The sequence below is a fragment of the Danio rerio genome, chromosome 7 (assembly GCF_049306965.1).
Source record: "Danio rerio strain Tuebingen ecotype United States chromosome 7, GRCz12tu, whole genome shotgun sequence".
In the NCBI taxonomy this organism is placed as follows: Eukaryota; Metazoa; Chordata; class Actinopteri; order Cypriniformes; family Danionidae; genus Danio; species Danio rerio.
In genome coordinates this window covers 38,699,257-38,719,337 of record NC_133182.1, presented here as the reverse complement: position 1 = coordinate 38,719,337, position 20,081 = coordinate 38,699,257, and the positions used below count along the sequence as shown (strand labels likewise).

Genomic DNA, 20,081 nt, shown 5'->3' with positions numbered 1-20,081 from the left:
ACCTTGTATCAGAGTTTTTATAAAGATGCTGCTTAAAAACAAATAAGCTCCAGAAAACATGAGAACAGAAAACTATTTATTTGTCAGCCCAATACCTTAAAAACAACAAAACAGTCTACACTGATATATCCTTGTGGCCAGTGTGCCAACAAATAGTGTCATTGAGCATCGGGTGGGCCAAGTTCGAGTCCGGGCTTGAGAACCTTTTTAGATCCTATTTCAATTTTTCTCTCTCCTTATTCTTCAGGAGAATTACTATTCTAATAAGTGCAAAAAATAAAAATAAAAATAAATAAATACTACTACTACTAATCCGATTATTAAGTCCTGACATATGTAATACTGTTTCTGACTCCATTCCATTACTCAATTGAATTGAGAAAGTATTTGTTTATGACCACTTTTTAGTCATATCAATTATTAAAGTGAATTTTATATAAAATCATGGTGTACACAACAGTCTCTGGGCTTGCTGCATCACAGACACCAATAATTTTACAATTTATGAAAAATGTATCACTTTCTGGCCATATTAGGCTTGGATGTATGATGGATGTGTGTGATTTTTGAAAGTATTACAGCTCTTTGTAAATGTTTATTATTACCATTTGTTGAGTCTCCTTATTCAGTTTCACAGAGCGTTTTTCAGTTTTCATTGGACCCGGAAGCTGCTTCGCGTGACATCACACTTAACAAGCGGCTGAAATAAAAAATCTCTTCTAAAAGAGAAAGTGGCCTTGTGCATTTCCCTTTGTTGGAAAACATGCTTTGTATTCAGAATAAGATTTCAATATTAAAGTTGGTGCAAACTACAAGATGCAATAGCCTTTTGTCCCCATTTGTAATGTCTAACTAAATGCAGACTTCTTGAGCAAAAAATGTAGTGCAGGAATTTAATTTGTCCATCAGAAATGGATTTGATCATTGATTGTTGTAGCAAAGCATTAATGTTGTTGATTATAAGATCACACAAATTACATAAAAATGATGAAGTTTATGGCAAACCATTTACAATAAAAGCTGTAATATTCCACAATTAAAATAATAATGGCTGCTATTTCTTTCATAATGGTTTGTAAATAACCTTGACCACTTTGCTGATGGAAGCATGTAAGTGTAAATCAAATGGGCTCTATGCACAGCTAGAGTTTTAAAGCCAATGATAAACTTCCGGTGAAAGCTTAATCGGACTATTTTCAATTTCACAAGTTGTTTTTACAGCATCAATGATGCAATGTAATTTAAATACTTTCAGTTAAATAGACTTAAGCATTCATTTAGTTGTTCAAGCATAAAACGAGATGAAAGAGCGTTGTAACTGCTAGCGCCGTCAGTAGCAACAGGCTAGCGCAGAAATTCCATTAAAAACACTGGAGTAAAATGAACTCATTTTTTTTAAGACATGGTGGTGGAAATTGAATTTAATGCAGTGCTTCTTGTCCGATCTAAGACTCACTTCATATCGTATATCTTACAGGCAGTGAAGATTGTAAATTTTTAGCAATTTTTTAATGAAAAGACACTGAAAGCTCACTGAAAGCTCTTGGGCTGCCTGGCTGAACATTAAAAGTCTGTGTGCATATAGCCCATTCTATGTCCCTCAAGATGAATATACTTTTGTCGATTGAAAACAGCAGAGAGCTCGCTGCATCTTATAAGCAGAAACACAATGAGAAAACCCATATCCTAAGGATAAGAGATTGCTGTCCAGAATATCTAGAATTTTGTTTTTGTGCAAACATTTACAAACTGGAATGCTAATTATATTATCACATACTGCACTTTCTAACAAAGGAAAACAAGGTGTATTCTTCTGTGCAAGTCCCAGAGAGAGAAAGAGAGAGAAGGGCAATGAGACTTTATTGCTCTATCATTCATCATGTGGCTTGTGTAACAAAATTTTGTGTGTTGTTTTGTGCATCCACTGGTGGAACGGCTGTCATGAATGAGCTCAGCGGCTATATACGTAAATACTGTACTGTTCTCCAGCTACAGAATAATCATTATCAGCGATTAAAACTGTTCTGCCTACAATTAAAATTCTGTCATAATTTACTCACCCTCATGTCATTCCCAACCCATAAGAAATGGGTTTATCTTTGAAACACAAATTTGAATTAAATCAGTGAATTTTTCACCCTACATTGAAAATTGTTTCACTATTGTAAAGAGATAAAAAAGTCCATATAAATCGAGCAGTTTAATTGAAGTCAATTATAATATAGCCTTGTACTCACATTTAAACACTGATCAGCAAACAATGTTTACAGCATTCAGATTTAGTTGGAAGCTCAATAATGCTTACCAACGAGGTTCATCCTTGCATGCAGTGTGCGAATAATACACTGACAATCGGAGGGGGACAACTTTTTCGGTAATGTGCGTTTGTGGAATACATGCTTCAGTGAATCAATTTCTGTATTTATTTAAACTACATCTAATTTACTTAGTTTTCAGTGTTCTGTGGAATAGGCTGTTTAGTGTATTCTGACCTGATTAGCTATTTCGACTTACTTTAGGTCAAACTATACATATAATTGGACTTATTTTTAGGCTATATGTAGAAAACAACACTTTCGGTCTTGTGAACTCTTAGGATTTCAGATGGATAAAGGACTATTTTCTCGCTTAGACTAATTGGCGCAACTATTCATCCACAATGGTATGAACCGTTATAGGGGTGGTCAACTGGATATCTGTTATTTTAATTATTAACATTATTATTATTAAATATACAGATCAGAGTGAACTTTTTTCAGATTCAAAGGGACCCCCATACACATTTTACATATAAATGTTTTGATGTCCTTTAGTGAGATCAAGCTTTAATTAAGGAGGCCCCCTGTAATTCTCACCCTGCTTGCATGTCATGCAGAACGGTTGAGTTCCAGCAAGAACCAATAAATTTTGTTCTTGTGCAACAAGTAGTTTTGTTTGAACTTTTGTTTATGTTTACTGAACAACATTTATATGAGAATAAAAGGCACAATATAACCTGCTCTTCTTAGAAACATTCATATCTATTCTCTATTTTTTAAAATTTAGATTTTCTATTAAAATCTCTTTATAAACATTTTAAGTGAGTAGACTTTCAGTGGAGGAACAAAGATCTAAAATGTAAATATATAAACCTTTTGTATATTCTAAAAATGAAGGCGAGAAAAAAATGAGTTAAAATTTTACAGAAATGAAACGTTTAAAAGTAAGAATATGGCCTCATGTATTTAATGGCCTCATGTATTTTACATGAAAACAAATTAGGCATTCAGGTAAATTCAGAAAATTAATTCATGAACCCAAAAGACTAATTAAGTAGGATATGGAAACATCAGGAGTCTCGTCCGCTCTTGTCGCTCTCATCAGATGATGGATTCTGGTGCTGGTCGGAGTCGGAGTCAAACATGGGGCTGCACTGTGAAGGATGTGGTAGACGAGACTCTCTGCTGATGAAGGGAGAGGGCAGCGAGCACGACAAATGATCCTCTGGATGGGGGATCCTGGCAGGAGTCCGGCCGGAAGTGCTGTGTAGGGCTGGAGCCACAGTGACTGGACTCAGCGAACTGCTCCTCAACACCACCTCTCTCAAGCGCTGACTCTCTCTGGTGGCTGCTTCCCAAACCACCTCCAACTCACCTTCCACCTCCCTGAAAAACACAAAGAGAGAGAGGTGCAGTTTCAGTGCAGTGCATAGGCTTTTTTTGATTCAAATACAAGCTCTTTAGTACCATCAATGGGAGAAATGCACTGCTTAAAGGTGACATAACACGCATAGATGTGTTGAAGAGCCCCTACAAAACTTTTTTTAATGTACTGTAAGACAGCTCTAAATAAAAATATCCAGCTGAGGTTTAAATCTGAAAGTGCACTGTAAATTAAACTATTGTCTCTCACAAAAAATGTCTACTTAGAGTCCTTTAAACGATTCACATTGGATTTGTTGTGAATTTGGCCCACTTGTTGCACATGCAGACCCGGGAAAACTTGATCCCCACCTCACCCACTGTAACAATTTGCAGGGGATGGGATTGCATCCGCATGTGAAGATGAGCAATCACTGATTACTGTGAGATGCGTAGACACGAGGATGTGAGGTATAAACAGTTATAGTTAATTTTTACAACAATACCATATTATAGGCAATCTTGTGTTATGTTCTTGTCATTTTATTGATCATTGCTACAGTATTCACGTCACATCTAAAACAATGTAGAAAATGTGATGCCATGGTGTCTGTCTTTGCCATGGCTGCCTTAGTTGTGCTTTCATAGTGGACATGAAAATCACATGAACTAATTCACTTTTGCTTTTATTCAAATGGTTTGAAGTCCACTGACTAAGCTTTGATGGGAGTTTCATTTCCAAAACGTGCTGTGCCCAGCTGACCAATCACAACAGATTGGGTCATCAGACCAAGACCAGATTAGCGTTTGGAAAGGAGGAGATTAATCACCGAACAAATCATATGAGAGTCATTTGGATAATTAAGTATAAAATAAATCATATTTTAAGAAAATGAAAGTGTTTTTTAACTTTATGTGCATATCTGCCTGTTGTTGGTGACCTTCAAAACTAAATTATGGCCTTTTATAGACCATAATATGGTGCGCTTTCAATTATTCTCTTAGATCTGCTTTTACCTTATTTGGAAGGGTCAGGAATATTAACAATGTGCTCTGCTCTGTCTGTTTAGTAGCGACTCACATAGAAAACAGGGGTCAACTGTCAGCCATGAATGCAGAAGCTGTGATGTATTATGAAATACAAGAGTGCAAAATAATCTTCAGTTTTATTTTATTTTTAAGTTGAGTAGAGGCCTTGTCAAATGTCAATCATTTAGTCATTTAAACATCAACTTAACCACAGTTCCAGTTGTATTTCCACATGACCCATGTATAATCGTGATTGTAAAGTGTGCAACTAAAGTGTGTAGTGTAAAGTGTGTGATGACATGCTCCGTTTCTTCATGTAGCTACATTAAACATGTAGCTAAGCGGAAACATGCAATTTCTTTTCTTTCTTTTTGTTATTTAACAAATGAAATATCAGATTATTTTTTTCCCTAAAACAGAATTATCTGATCATTACACATATCGCTGTTTATATTACATTTGTATTACAAATGCACTTGATCCATGACATGACAACAAAGACAAATGAATAAAATGTTATTACAAAGAAAATTTAAACAGAAATGGCTTTAACAGACAAAAAGTTGCAGGTTATTCCCTTATTCAGAATCAAAAGACTTTAGAATACCTTTAAAGGGATTTTGGCGCAGACTACATATTATTAATCCTGACTTTAACCTCAGTTATTGTTGTGTTTTAATTCGCCTGTTTTTACTGTTTTTTTGCTCAAAAAAGTTTTACCCAAGAAGGAAAAAATTAATAGTTTTTAGGCTCGATGTGTAATTCTCATGTGCAGAATTTAAATGATTAAACTATGCCAATATATATATCCAGTATATAAATATATGCCAATATATATATCCAGTTTTGCATTCTATGGCACCTTTAACGCAAAATCAAACACACATAATTCTATGCAAACTTTCAGTCATTTAGTAACCTCCAGTCAATTGCGGTGGATTTGCACACTGGGCTTTTGAGGTCTCAGCTGTGCAATAATAACAGGTATTAAGTGGAAATGCGCTGAGGCACAAACACGTACAGAGTGAGAGAGAACGATGGAGATGACCAAGTTGCAGAGGGGTGTAAGCTGTCATTATGATAGATCAATTAGCCAGACCATCTGTTGACGCAAATCCATGCACACACACACACACACACACAAACACACGGTTTATGACAAGCTTTCGGTCTCTCTTTGTCTCCCATTGTGTAGAAAATGGCGAGAATCATATTCATCCCCATTTAATGTGCATTTACACATGGCACGTACTACAGAAACAGAATGAAACATGACACTTATTCAAGTACATTTCATCTGAGACCCATCAAATACATGCTCTGAAATTGCAAAAATGACTTGCAAACACATCAGTTTAGTATACACAAAACAAACGCTATATTGTTTTAATTCCTGCATGTGCAAAAGCTAAAAACACATGCAGTGAATTTAAAAAGCTAAGACGTCTAGTTTTATATATCTTGATTTAAAAAAAATTATATAAATTGTTTAATCCCCAAACTGATCATCTAGTCTATGGTGTTTCTGTTGATGTGTGAAACTTCACTAGGCATTATATTACACAAAATAATAAAACAGTATGTGCTTTTAAAACTCATATTGGTGAGATGTTTTGCAATGCAACTATAATTTAAAAGATTATACCAGATTTCATGCGACATTTACATCATTTTTGGTCACATTTTATTTTGATGGTTTGTTTGTTGAATTACGTTACATTGCATCTACATGCCAACTGATTATAAGTACAGTTAGGTTGGGGTTCGGGTTTGTGTAAGTTGACATGTACTTGCTAAGTTTCTTATAGCCAGTTAAATGTTTGTTGAAGGAGCAGTATCAACAGATATTAAGCAGACAGTCTACTAATACACAACTGGACCATCAAAATAAAGTGATACAATTTTTAATCTACATTCTTCATCATTCTCCACTGTTGTGTACTACAAACATCCTCTTCCTTCTCAACGGCTGCTCATTAACCTTTTGATGAGTGTTATAACACCAGTGATCAGTATGATTAATCCAGGCTGTTCTCTAGAGAGAACAATCACACTGCTGTGATTAGAAAGTAGTCATCAGCTGCTTAAATCACATCTGCTTTTCTGTACAATACATTACACCAACAAAACAACCATTCATAGTTTGTAAAATACCTGTGAAAACAGCAATAATAGTCCTATTAAATGTAATCTGACGATGAGTATTATTCACATCATATAATATGCAGATTGAGAACATTATTAGAAAGTTTATGCTGTGTGTAGTTGTTCTTTTGCACACGTGGGTCAGTTTAAGACCATGATCATCATTTTCAAGTACAGCATTTACTCCTAGGTAAACTGGGATTTGTCAAGCATACTATTGTTTTTGTTTTGTTTTGATGTGTGTGTGTTTTTCCTCTCTTTCTTTCTTTCATTTTGTATAATTATTCTGTAATTTATACAATTTTAAAAAGTGGTCAATGGTGACGGTAAAGACAACCAAATATTTCTATTTCACAAAAATGCTGCTCTTTAAGAAATGAGCATTCACTAAATTAAATTTGATTAAATAAATGCAGCCTTGTTGAGTACAAGATACTTCATTTAAAACAGAAAAGAATCTTTCAGGTCCTAAGTATTTTGATTAGTTCTGAACATACATTGCCCAGCCAATAAATAAATAAAAATAAAAAACATTCTTTGAATAGGGCTGGGCGATATGGCAAAAATACTATCTCGATAATTATATTCTATTTTGAAGCATAATGATATATATTTCAATAAAAGTTGTATGATTTTAATAGCTGGCTTTAGGCTTCCATATTGCTACAGTTTAAGACAGCAGATGTGTCCTCATACAAAATATTATCCATCATTTTGTCGCTGTAGTGTTGTCATATTGAGCCTGAGGCTGCACTTTTCCCATCCTGACAGAGAGTCAGGTAAATACGGCTGTGTGTATTTTTCATCTCGTTTATGAATGCCTAATGAGAATTTCACCTCGAGACTCTTTTATTTCTCCTTGCAGGTGCCCTTTTCCTCTCTCCTTCCTCCTCTCTATTCATCACATATTGTGCAGTCTCAGCAAAAGACAAACAAGGCCTTATCTATGCACACAGATAGCCTGGCCCTGTCACCTTAGAGATTTATAACAGAGAGAGAGAGAGAGAGAGAGAGTCAGAGAAAGAGAGAGAGAGAGAGATTGCTGTCAGTGGGTGGGTCAGCTGATCAATAGTGTCAGACAGGGGAACAGACAGTAGGACAGAGTGATGCGGGGAGGACAGAAGTGAGGGACAAATAAACCCCACAGACTGACAGATTAGCAGAGGAGACACGTCTAAAATCACATCTGATTGTGCAAGTCCAGATGAAATTTTCTCTATCCAGATGAAAGTCCAGACATTTTTTTTCATGCTGAAAATAAAAGTACTACCCTTCTGTTGCGTACACTGAAAAAAAATTAATTCATTATGCATTAAAAAAGGTCATATTTTGGTTTTGGGGGTCTCCAAAGCTATGATATGTATGCAAGGTCAAAACCCACATTCACTGTCTTATAATATGTATTCATTTTTACCTAATCATCTCAGCGACTCCCATATGATTTGTTACGATTCATTTGTTCCCAAACCCCTCCTTAGCGCAAAGCTAATCTGCGCAGATTGGTCCGATAACCCAGTCTGTTGTGATTGGTCGACTGGGTTCAGCACGAGACAGAGTGAAATGCCCACTACAACTATGAAGTAGCACACAGAGTCTGTGAGAGCCCAATGCAGCAATGCAATAAAGCAATGTAGTTAAACCAGCATTTGACTTTACTCTTAATCCTAACCCCAAGTAATAACAACGACACACATTTAGTCTTAATCCACACAGTGACAAAACTTGAACTATTTTGAAAATTGTGTAGGAACAGCTGATGGTGGCCATAGCAAAGACAAACGGCCGAGAATTGTGAGTTTATAATCACATTAAATCGGTAAAGGAAGAAGCATGCATTTTCAACATGGTTTTGGACACAATATGTGAAGAGCCCCATAAACGTTTAACCTGAGAGATACAGTACAAGCACTAATCTATAATAGATGAGTGATTACAAGTCTTGCGGAGCGATTACAACACAGAATTAAACATATTTTGCAAACTACACAAAATGAGGGAACAGTTTCAATTACACTTACATGTTCTGATCTGAAGGAAGAAGAAACTGGTCTATTTGAATTGTAACAGTTTCTGACAAAGTCCCTGTCAAAATCTGACAAAGTCCCATACATAATAGTCTGCTGCTCCTTCCAATAATAGCAAACGGGTGACGAATCCTGTGTTGCAGCATAGATTATTGGATCAAAAATCAGAAAAGTGACAGGAACAAACACAGCACTGTAGTGTTGTTGTGAAAATGAAACCCTTTATTCCCCGCAGCGAAATCTCCATCTGTTAGTGATCGTCATTTTCATGTCATGATCAGTCCCGTGATTCCCCGTGCTCTGCTCGTGTCTGAAGGATAGGTGCAATCATGTTTTACTGGATCTGATACTACATATTTGGTGATGTAATGTGTCGACATCGATGCATCCAGGCAAATGATCCGAACCAACACGATTTATTTATTCAACACGGAGTCAACTATTTTGTTAAAGAGTCAAAAGTTTAAATCATGGTGCACTTTCAGATTTAAACCTCAGCTGGATGTTTTCATTCACTTAGTGCTGTTACACACTTCATGAAAGCTCCTTTTCAAAAACCCATAATAGTGGCTTTAAGGTAACTTGTTGTAAACTATTTTTATGGGCTGAATTTAAACTAACAAATTAAATTGAACATTACTAAATCAGCCCATTTAAATTGCTTGCAACCAGTTACCTTAAACTTTTTAAGTAAATACAATGAATATTTGTAATTCTGTGCTGCTGAAAACACCATCAAATTATACGCTAATACAGTAATAGTAATGGTTGCACAGATTCTGTTCAGTGTGCATCAACAATACAGACATTTAAAGAAAACGTCTTATTTTCCTGTAATTTTCTTCATTTAAAATGCATGAAGGGAGAAAATAATTATTCAGATGCTTCCTGCAGGCCCTTCTCCCACCATCAAATCGATTGCTAGTGTTTGCTTTCGCTCTCATTTTCATGACCCAGTTGCCAAAAGAGAGAGGGAATGGGACCAGAGAGACGGGTGCGAGTGGGCGTGAAAGAAAGAAGTGACACATCTGAGTGGTGAACGTCAGGAGATGAAAGATGAGAGAGACCAGTATTGACCTGGCTGCTTTTAGCATCAAAGTCTTCTAGAAGAGATTAAAAAAGAAATGAAGCAGAGGCATGGGAGAGTACTTTGTGAATGCTGGACTCATAAGTACGGTAGGTCCACAAGAGCAGTAGTAGTCATTTGAGTAATGTGCTTGTGGTACATTCTGATGCGTCACATTAAATGATGCCATAATTGTCACCTACGTCAGCTTAACCAAGTTGTAATTTGCTGGTGAACGGCTGACGTAACAAATAGGAAATTTTGACTTCACGCACACAATCTATTGTTTTTAAGAGGCCACAAGTGGGAGTAGTGGCATAGTTGGTGTCTTAGGCAAGACAATGCATGACCAGAGATATTGAGATAAGCTGTGAGATTTAAAATTTGCACTTAATTGGCACTAAGGTGTGCCTAGAAAATATATCCCACACCACAAATTTTACACCACCAATACCATCCTAAATTATCTATAAATGGAAGGACAGACTAGAAGTGATGCAGTATACTAGTATTGACAATAATTGTGATATTAATAGCATAAAATATTGATATCATGTTAATTTAGCGTGTGATAATATACTGAGGTATTCAAAATGATTAGAACTCTTAAAATAACACAGTGCATAAACACTCCAGTGCTCGAACCAGTATTGAAGCTTAAAACTGACAATTGTAAAACAAACGCACACAGCATCCAGAAGAAGAACCAGTGAGAGAGTCACAAGCTCTGTACACACCTGAAAAAAGTAAGCTCACCAGCAGCAATTGAAATTGTATTCGGGAGCATTTGAGCAGTAGTTCCAGTGCCCACCTGTTTTTGTCTAAAACTTTGTGACTGTACCTTCCTTCCTTTCTACAAGATGCATATTGATTTTCTATTTAGTTATTGATGACTGCTTTGCAGCTCTCATTTTTAAAATCAATTTTTTAAATGAACTTTAAGCTGTATGTTTTTAAAAAGAAATTGTATTTATTCAGTGGTTAGCAATGTTTTCTCACAGCAAGAAAGTTTGGCAATTCTGTGTGGAGTTTGCGTGTTCTCCTCGTGTTCGCGTAGGTTTCCTCCGGGTGCTCCATGTGATAAATCAGGATGATAAATAAGGTACTAATCCAAAAGAATAAATAAAATTGACATTGGTATAAAAAATCTTTCTTATGGCAATGCTTCATTTTTGTTAGAATCTAAACCATTGTTTAAATTCTCTAAATGTTACACCCTTTTTGTAACAGAACAACATGTTGGAGAGAAATTTAGTTTATAATTATTATTCAGGATTTCTGGAGATTTCACCAAATTTGACTTTTTAAGACCATTATAAATGAAATTTCATACTTATTTCATACTTATACTTGGAAAATCCCAAGGAGTTTTTTCTAATGGCCCAGCTGGACCAGAGGCAAAGATTTACTACTAGCCCCATTAATACAATTAAAATGAGTTATTTCGTATACCTAATTTTTTTTAATACATTATTTTAATAATATGTCAAATCCTTTTTTTCAATATACAGTAACATCGCTTTAAAAGGATTGATAAGCTTAAAAACGATAATACACTAAATGAACAAGCCCAATCAGAAAAAAAAGAAAGTAGTGATTTTTAAATTCACTTTGACTTGTATTTCATTGCAGACAATATAAACACAAAACATTTTTTGTTTGTCTGCTCAACTTCATTTCATTTGTAAATATACATCCTTTCCTGTCATTCAGACCTGCAACACACTCCAAAAAAAAGTTGGGACAGGAGCAGTTTGGGCCAGTAATCATGCAGGTAAATTGTTTAAATAACGATGTGATTTGAAACAGGTGATGTCAACATGTGATTGTAATTATAATTTTGGTACAAAAGCAGCATGCAAGAAATGACTAGTCTTTTAGAAGCAGTACATTTAAAAAAATAATCAAATTTTCAAATTTTTATTTGCATTTTCATAGCCACAGAATAATTAAGGCCAGTTTAAAATGATTCAAGACCTACAAGACAAAATTTCAGTAAACTTTTTAAGGCCTTAAATTTTGTTTTTGAAATTGACTGTGTTTGGTAATGCAAATCAATGCACTAGCCAGTTTGATGGGTTTTTATGATTCATAAATGATGTTCTATCACTTTTAATGTAATCACCAGCAGAGTGCTCCCCAAAAGAGAGCATCAAACATTAGCAAAACAAAAAGTTTAAAGTGGGTTACACACAATTGTCCTGATGTTGATTGATCCAAATGTCAAACCGTTTTTTAGTATGCTCATTTGATTCTCCATTTTGAACATGAGTAAAAATGATGCAACTGGAATATGATAGGTCTTGTTGCATGTCTAAGATGTAGCACTTTATTTTGAGTGTGTGATCAGTTAACACTCTGCCAGAGCCCAGGAGAAACTCCAGAGTCCATATTTTCCAATGTTTCCAACATACTATAATAGTCTTCATGATATGTTGGGGCTTGATTTTTCATTATCACTATTGGACTCCTTTGGGGTGAGAACGGGTTTGATTTATAAAAAAAATAAATAAAAAAAATTCCAACTGAGAAGAGGCAATAGCAACTTGGATGATTAATTTTATGGCCTTGTTGATGTATGATAGTATAATATGCAGTATATTCACATTTTACTAATGTGAATGTCTAATCTATTCTTATTACTTCTGTACATTTACAATGTTAAACTAATTGGGCACTATTAATCCCCCCACACACATGCACAAACAATGTCATGTGCACACGCGCACACGTGGCAGCCCGAATGTAATCGTTTTGTAATGAATTACAGACTTAATGAAGGACGATTGAACCATACTACTGAAGCAAATCAACATATGGACCTGCATATGCACACACAAACCTGCCCTTAACATCTATAAGAGAACAAAAAGTGAATGGCTGTTTCTCAATTCCAAGAACGCAGAGAACAGACTTGCGTTCTTGTGGAGACCGGTCTTGCCAGGTGTCCTCGGAAGAACGAACTCAGGAGACCGCGAGGGCAGAGAAGGCGTCCTGTAAGAAATGAGATGCTGCGTTCTTCTTGATGGTCACATGACCCTCACGTGTTTTAATGTAATATTATTTAAACATGACAGCATTCATACAACGATTTACTGTTTTTTACCTTTTTCAAAATATATACTATGCATAAAAACATTATAAATATATGTTGTACAATACAAATAAAATAGATTTTAATACGAATTTTACCAAATCAACACCTTTTAATTTGTTTAATTCTTTATTAAAATGTCCATGGTAATGCTTATATTCACCGTTTCATTTAGGGAAAGTCCCTTTATGAGGTAAATAAGTCATATCTCTAAACTTTTATAATAAATCTACATAAAATGCTGCGCTTCCCATCTCCAGTCGCAATGACTTCTGGGACTTCAAGAGCAAGATCAGTGCTCAAGGCTGCATCGGTGCGTCCTCTATCAAGAACACATCTGGAAAGTTTCACGCGTCCTCTGTTCTTGCGGTCTTAAGCATTGGAACTGAACTTTGGCAGTTGATGATGACGTTACTTGAGAACACGAGGACGCAAGACCGCTGAAGAATGCATATTGAGAAACAGCCAATGTTAATGCAAGACAATAGTCTCCATAATCAGTTTGTGAAAGACACAATTAGAAATGTCAACATATTTTTTTTTAATACAGAAAAGCATCTCTGAGGCAGGTGTGTGGAAATTAAACCAATGTTTCATCTGACCCACAGTACTGCAAAGCAACATGCAGCAGAAAATACAAGGTCTCATCTCACACAGAATGACATGAATGTTTTAACATGTCACGACCCATCTGTACCCAGAGAAACCTGAGTGTCATTAAATGTGGTCGGGTCAGGCTGACAGGGTGAAATCACAAGGGTTACAGGTCTTTAACTGCATAAAAGCGTCTAATTACATGTGTGTCTGTGCGTCTCTGTGTGCGTACAAGTTTCTCTAAAGAACGCAACAATACCCAAATGTTCAATTCTGTGCTGCTAGTATTCTCAACAAACAAAAAATGTCAGTTTTTCAATTTCTTTTTACACTATTTCAATATTTGTTTATAAAGTGTCAGTAGGAAATACCAGTTTTAATTTTAAAACAGTATTTCTGGTATTAATTGAAATAATTCAGAGATTTGTGTATGATACCTAATAACCAGAATTTCTATCTTCGTATCTTTGTTTTAAAGAATCTTTCCTTCCACCACATAGTAATCTCCAATTTGTCTTTTTTAAGCAGGGGAGTTCTCGAGATCTACCTGAGCTCAAACTCCCCTTTCCCCCTTTAATTTGGAGCGATCCCCCGGCTCAAGAATCTTTGGAGCTCAGGGCTCTCTCCCAGGACAACATGCCAAATACGATTTATTATTAATCATCAGCTAAGAGTGAACTCTTGAAATCAACATTTGGTTGAAGTCGTGTATAAAACTGCTTTTGTCCTTATATTTTGTACATATGCATCCTCTTTCAGATAACTTTTTTTGACGTGTTTTGAAGATGTTGGCAACTTGCCACAGTTCTTCTGGATTTAGTGTGTCAGTTTTTTTTCAGTTTTTTCATGCCTCTCCAAACAAACAGGATGATGATCAGATCAGATATCTGTGTGGAGAACTGGCTTCTGTCAGATGCCTTGTGCATGCAAAAATAATACTGGAATATAAGAATCAATTGCAAAAATCATCCTTTGAAAATGCAAATAAATATATCCTATTGACATACAACACCAAAATATAGAAATAACTGGCTTAAAACCATTTTTATTGGTACAAAAATATTAAAAGCTAAAGGGCTCTATTTTGACGGTCCATCCGCAGAGCGCAAAACGCAGGGCGCAAACACTTTCAGGGCGTGTCAGGACGCGTTTTTGCTTATTTAAGGACGGGAAATCTGCCTTGCGCCGCGACGCATGTTCTAAAAGGGTTGAGTTTATTTTCTTAATGACTTTTAGGTGTGTTTTGAGAATAAACCAATTAGAATCTCATCTCCCATTACCTTTAAAACTCAGCTGCGTCGCACCAAGAGCGCATTCGCCATTTACAGGACGCAAAGTAAGTCTAAGTAGAAAAAATGAGCATTTCACAAGCAAACAGTTCACATTTAACAGTTTTTTAACAGAAAACTGTTAAACAGAGCATCTACTGCGTGAGAATGAGAGATCATGGATCACTTTCACTTTCGCTCTTGGATAGTGAAACCTTTACGCACAGACATCAATTAGTCTATAAATAAATACTTTTGTTTGTTAAGCCCAAATATTCGTTTCAAAACTATTTCTAAATTCAGTTCTAATTTCCAGCAAACGAATAAATGAATAATAATAGCAAAATGTGCTCAAAAACCTGAGTTATATCCTAAAACACATGCTGTGCCCCATATGGTCTAAAACCTGACAGGTGGGCAAATCTAAGCTTGTTTTTAATAAAACAAATATAAATATGGATATAATAAATAATACTACTAATAATAATAACATTATACAAAAGCAAATTGTTATGAATGAACTGAAAAAGCCTCCTGAGATGAAGACATAAAAGCAGTGGTTTTTCATAATTATGTAGGCTAGAAAATAATATGTTTTGTAATATTTTAATCCTTTATATTTATATCCTATATCTATTCTTATTATATTCTATATATATCCTTATATTTACATTTTTTCAAATGTAAAGATCTTTGCCTATTGCTCTCTTGTGCGTATTAAGCAGTGCGTAAGCGAGGCGCAACTCTGCGCAGGAGTTTAGACCGGGTTAGTTTTGGTCTAATGAAAAATCTATTATAGATTCTCAAAATAGCAACGCGCCAGCAGTGCGCCTTAGAACGCCTTCCTTTTTAGACCAGAACGCCTATGGACGCAAAAATGAGCGCTAATGCATTTGCTATTTAAAGAGCGTAGCGCAACGCCTCAAAAACGACTCTTGCGCCAAGCTGAAACTACTAAAAGACTACTGCGCCACGCCTTGCGCCACACTGCGCCGGGTGTATGATAGGGCCCTAAGACTTTTGCACAGTTCTGTGCAATAAATACAAATGAATGCTAATACCAAGCAGAGATAAACATGTTAGCGTAAGTCTGACATTTCAGCTGTCAGTTCTGATAAAATCACCCCCCTGACCTAGAAATGTATACATTTTAACCCTTTGCACTGTTTAAATGTACTATTCTTTTGTTATGTTAGGGATGAAAAAAACATCCACTGAATTAAACTGCTGTAAAAATGCATCAGATAAGCATTTATTTCATTATTTTTTGCATAAATCTGTTAATCAACGTCAGTCCTGATCAAAACTACTAAATGTATGACCACATTTGATGGTGCATAAATACAGTCATTGTTTTTATTTACTCCATGTAGTTCTGAGAGCTGAGATGCATATTTTGATTTTCTCAGACACATCAAGGTAAGTGCGCAAAGGTCACTCTGACACTCACATACACACACTTTAACGCTTTGGCGGAAAAACCACAAACAATAAAAAATGCATGATTATATGATGTCAAGGTTTTGTGATTAAAAAAATACCATTCATTGGCTGTTTTCATCCCTAATATAACAAAAGGGCAGTCATTTTATTGAGTGTATTGGTGCGTTTTTTAAAAAATTCAAAGCATTTTCTTAAAATATGTGTCCAAATAAGATTTGTCAGCAAAAAGCATTCTGCTGGCTGAAACAGAAAAAGTTAAGTCCTAATTAAGACACAAAATCACTCCAGTGTGGATGAAAACCTCCCCAGCAGTACATAAGGGTTAATACTACTTCATTTTTAAAACACTAACAAGAAGAGAAGTGAATGCACCTTTTTCAGCACATGCTCTCCCTCTTCCAGTCAATGCCTCATGACCGATAAGTCCACAAAAATGTAATTAATCAAACTATCATTTTCTGCAAAAAATAAGTCATTTGCACAATACTAGAATGACAAGCCTTTTTCCAGGCAGTAATTTGTAAATCTGACACATTCCCATTGTTCTTCAGGCAGTCTTGTCAGTCGACTCAACTGAGTGATACAAAGTACAGCCATGTTCACCAAAAGCAGATCATTTTAGTCATGAAAGAGTCTGTTAATACTTAATAGTAAAGCAAAGGGAGAGATAGACAGAGGAAAGAGACTGTTTTATGGAGAAAGACGAGTAGGGAAGTATAAGCAGTGAAAGTGAACAAGACAATAATAGTGGAATGTTTTAGTAATTAAGAGGTGCTGCTTACCCTCTGACCTGCTGCCCTATACAGCTGCCATTCAACACTTCTGGGATGAAGAGAAATGAATTACCATAAATGACACTGATGACAAATCATGTGACCATAATTATGTAAGGAAGAATACTATATGATTTGACAAGGCATGTGTGTAATTCAGATGCAGTATATCCATTAATCTTTCCTTTCTTTTACCCTCCCTTTCTCTCTCTCGCTCTCTCTCAATATAATTGACACTTTAATTTATTGACGATTAAATATAACACAATGTTGCAAACACAATTAAAAAATACATACAACACATTGATATAAAGGAGAAAAAAATAAGAATACAATCAATCACAATATTTCTATCTCTCTTATACTGCCAGGTTAGATTTCAGTATATAACTGAGCTTTTTATTTCTCTCTCACAGATGAATCTGAGAGCACACGCACACTAATCTCTATATGATTGGAAGGTAATGTTTCAGCAGCCTGCAGAAGCAATATAAGCAGCAAAGATTAGCCAGATAAGATCTCTCTGGATCCTCATGTAACCTGACAGAGGGCCACCTTTTGCCCACACTTAAACTGTTTTTCTGTCACTCACTCGTTGCATTAAACAGGAAAAGAAAAAAAATAAGCAAAAGGTGCAGGCTGAAACATTTGTTGTCATTTACTTATCCAAACATCTATGGTTTTCATTCTTTTGCTCAACATTAAAAGAAGCTATTATTATAACACTTTTTAGTTTTAAGTTTTTTAGTGAGACTGTAACTGCAACTTGATACTATACCGAAACAATTTAAGTTATCAATGTTCAAAATGTCTTTCATCATCTGCAAATTAAATGTTCATGTTCTATAAATGTTAGATAAACTCAGGGAGTGACATGCATGCAGTGACACAATACAAGAATATTAATGTTAATTCATTCATTCATTTCCCTTTGGCTTAGTCCCTTTATTCATCAGGGCTTGCCACAGTGAAATGAACCGCCAACTTGTCCAGCTATGTTTTATGCAGCAGATGCCCCTCCAGCTGCTACCCCGTACTGGAAAACATCCATACACACTCATTCACACACATACACTATGGCCAATTTAATGTACAATACACCTCTTTGGACTGTGGGGGAAACCGGAGCACCCAGAGGAAACCCACGCAAACACGATAAGAACATCCAAACTCCACACAGAAATGCCAACTGACACAGATGGGACTTGAACCAGTGACCTTCTTGCTGTGAGGCAACAGTGCTAACCACTGAGCCACCATGTCACACTTAATAAAAGAATATTTCAAAAATATTACATTTAACTTAGACTTCAAACGTTTAAACAGTATTGAATATTCTGTTCTTCTGATTCACAGAATACAGGTCTACAAGAACTTATTTGCATAAACTGTTGCATTGCTCACATTACATATTGCTGACTGATATCAATAATGAATGTTTTTAATCATAAAGGTCTGAATGAAGAATGCAGCTTCTGAATATGAGACATGTCATTAATTATTAGTTGCTAAGAACATTGCTAACATTCTAACACCACATCTTTTCATTCACACTGTCTGGCACCACACAGTGTGTTTAACACCACTGAAGAGAAACACTTAAGTGTGAAACATTCCTTTAGTCATTGTGTTTAAAATGATGGGCTTAACAGCAAATTATTTATTTGAATTTAATACCCACTATTAAAGAGGAAGGTCACAATCATAGCATATATCTTTAATTATGTTGGCTTGAAAAACCAATGTACGGAGTGTCTACAGCTTTCATGACATAACCACCAAACTTAAGTCAAACATTCAGAATGGTTTGACTTGGTTATATCTTTTCTAACTGATCCTACATTTAGTTTCCAAAAATTACCTAAACATTTGTAAAAAATCTTAACATTGGATGAAATTTTGTGACCTCAAAGTTACATCTGACTGCCATAAAGACTTGAGGGTGGGCTCATTTAACTCTGTGTACTGACCTGCCAATAAACAATTTCTTTTAAACTTCCTATATACACCCTAGCAACCAGTTACAGCACACTAGCAACTGCCCCATAGACTTCTAATGTAAAAGACTGAAATGGCTATCTCTTGATCAGACAATGTAGACCAGGGGTGTCAAACTCAATTCCTGGAGGGCCGAAGCCCTGCACAGTTTAGTTTCAACCCTGCTCCAACATACTTACCTTCGCAGGTTAAGCCTGAAGGACTCAATTAGTTTGATCAGGCGTGTTTAATTAGGGTTGGAACTAAACTGTGCCGAGCTGCGGCTTTTTTGGATCTGAGTTTGACACCTGTGATGTAGACAAACAGGACTGGGCTGACTGGTCTCAGACTGTCAACAACTCCTCAAATATCAACCTGGCGTTTATTAAGATGTCAGATGCAAGATAGAAATAGTAAGATGTTAATCATGCTAGAAACATGACAAAACATGATGATCATGCAAATTCTAATTTGCTAGCAACATACTATTAACATGATATCCAGGTGAAGTTTTGGCTCCTTGCCTCTGGCTTGCCTAGTTGGGACTGGTGAAGCTATGCAATGTTGGAGTTGTTCTTCAGTGGATCTGCCTTAACATCATTTGCATACACTGATCGAAACTATACTGAACTGAATCTTGACAGTGACATTTATACTAAACTGCAGTGAAGCATTCTACACTACTTTCATCTCTGTGTGAATTGCTGGAATGTTCCACAATTTGAAATATTAAGATTTTTCTATTCATCTATGTTAAGCTGTTTTGACACAATTAACATTGTAAAAAGCACTATAAAAATAAAGATGAATTGAATAGCCATGCTAGCAATGTGTTATCTCACTGATGTGTTAGTAACATGCTAATCATACCAGAAAAATGCTAGTAACCACTCAGAGGACCCTAGCAACTGCCCAGCATCCAGCTAGATCACACAAGCAAATGCCTTTCTCTTTTTGAATACTAAATTAGATTTTCGAAGAAATCTGGCTATTGACTTCCATTATATTTGTATTTTCTGCTATGGAATTCAATGATTACAGGTTTCAG

The 20,081-nt window shown here is 35.7% G+C and overlaps 1 protein-coding gene across 25 annotated transcripts in view; it reads right to left on the bottom strand.

Annotated features, from left to right (window-relative positions):
• Positions 1-34: 34 nt before the first annotated feature.
• cep89 (centrosomal protein 89) overlaps positions 35-20,081 on the bottom strand; it is a 109,070-nt gene continuing 89,023 nt past the window's right edge. For 13 of the 25 annotated variants that reach the window (XM_073906317.1, XM_073906318.1, XM_009303314.5 and 10 more), the window contains one exon: positions 60-3,644. In XM_073906317.1, the coding sequence (XP_073762418.1) occupies positions 3,329-3,644 (316 nt within the window). In that variant the 3' untranslated portion in view covers positions 60-3,328. Of the gene's footprint in view, positions 3,645-17,065; positions 17,106-20,081 lie in introns of all 25 variants that reach the window. The other 12 variants (XM_073906324.1, XM_009303315.5, XM_005168973.6 and 9 more) reach the window with 4 other exon arrangements.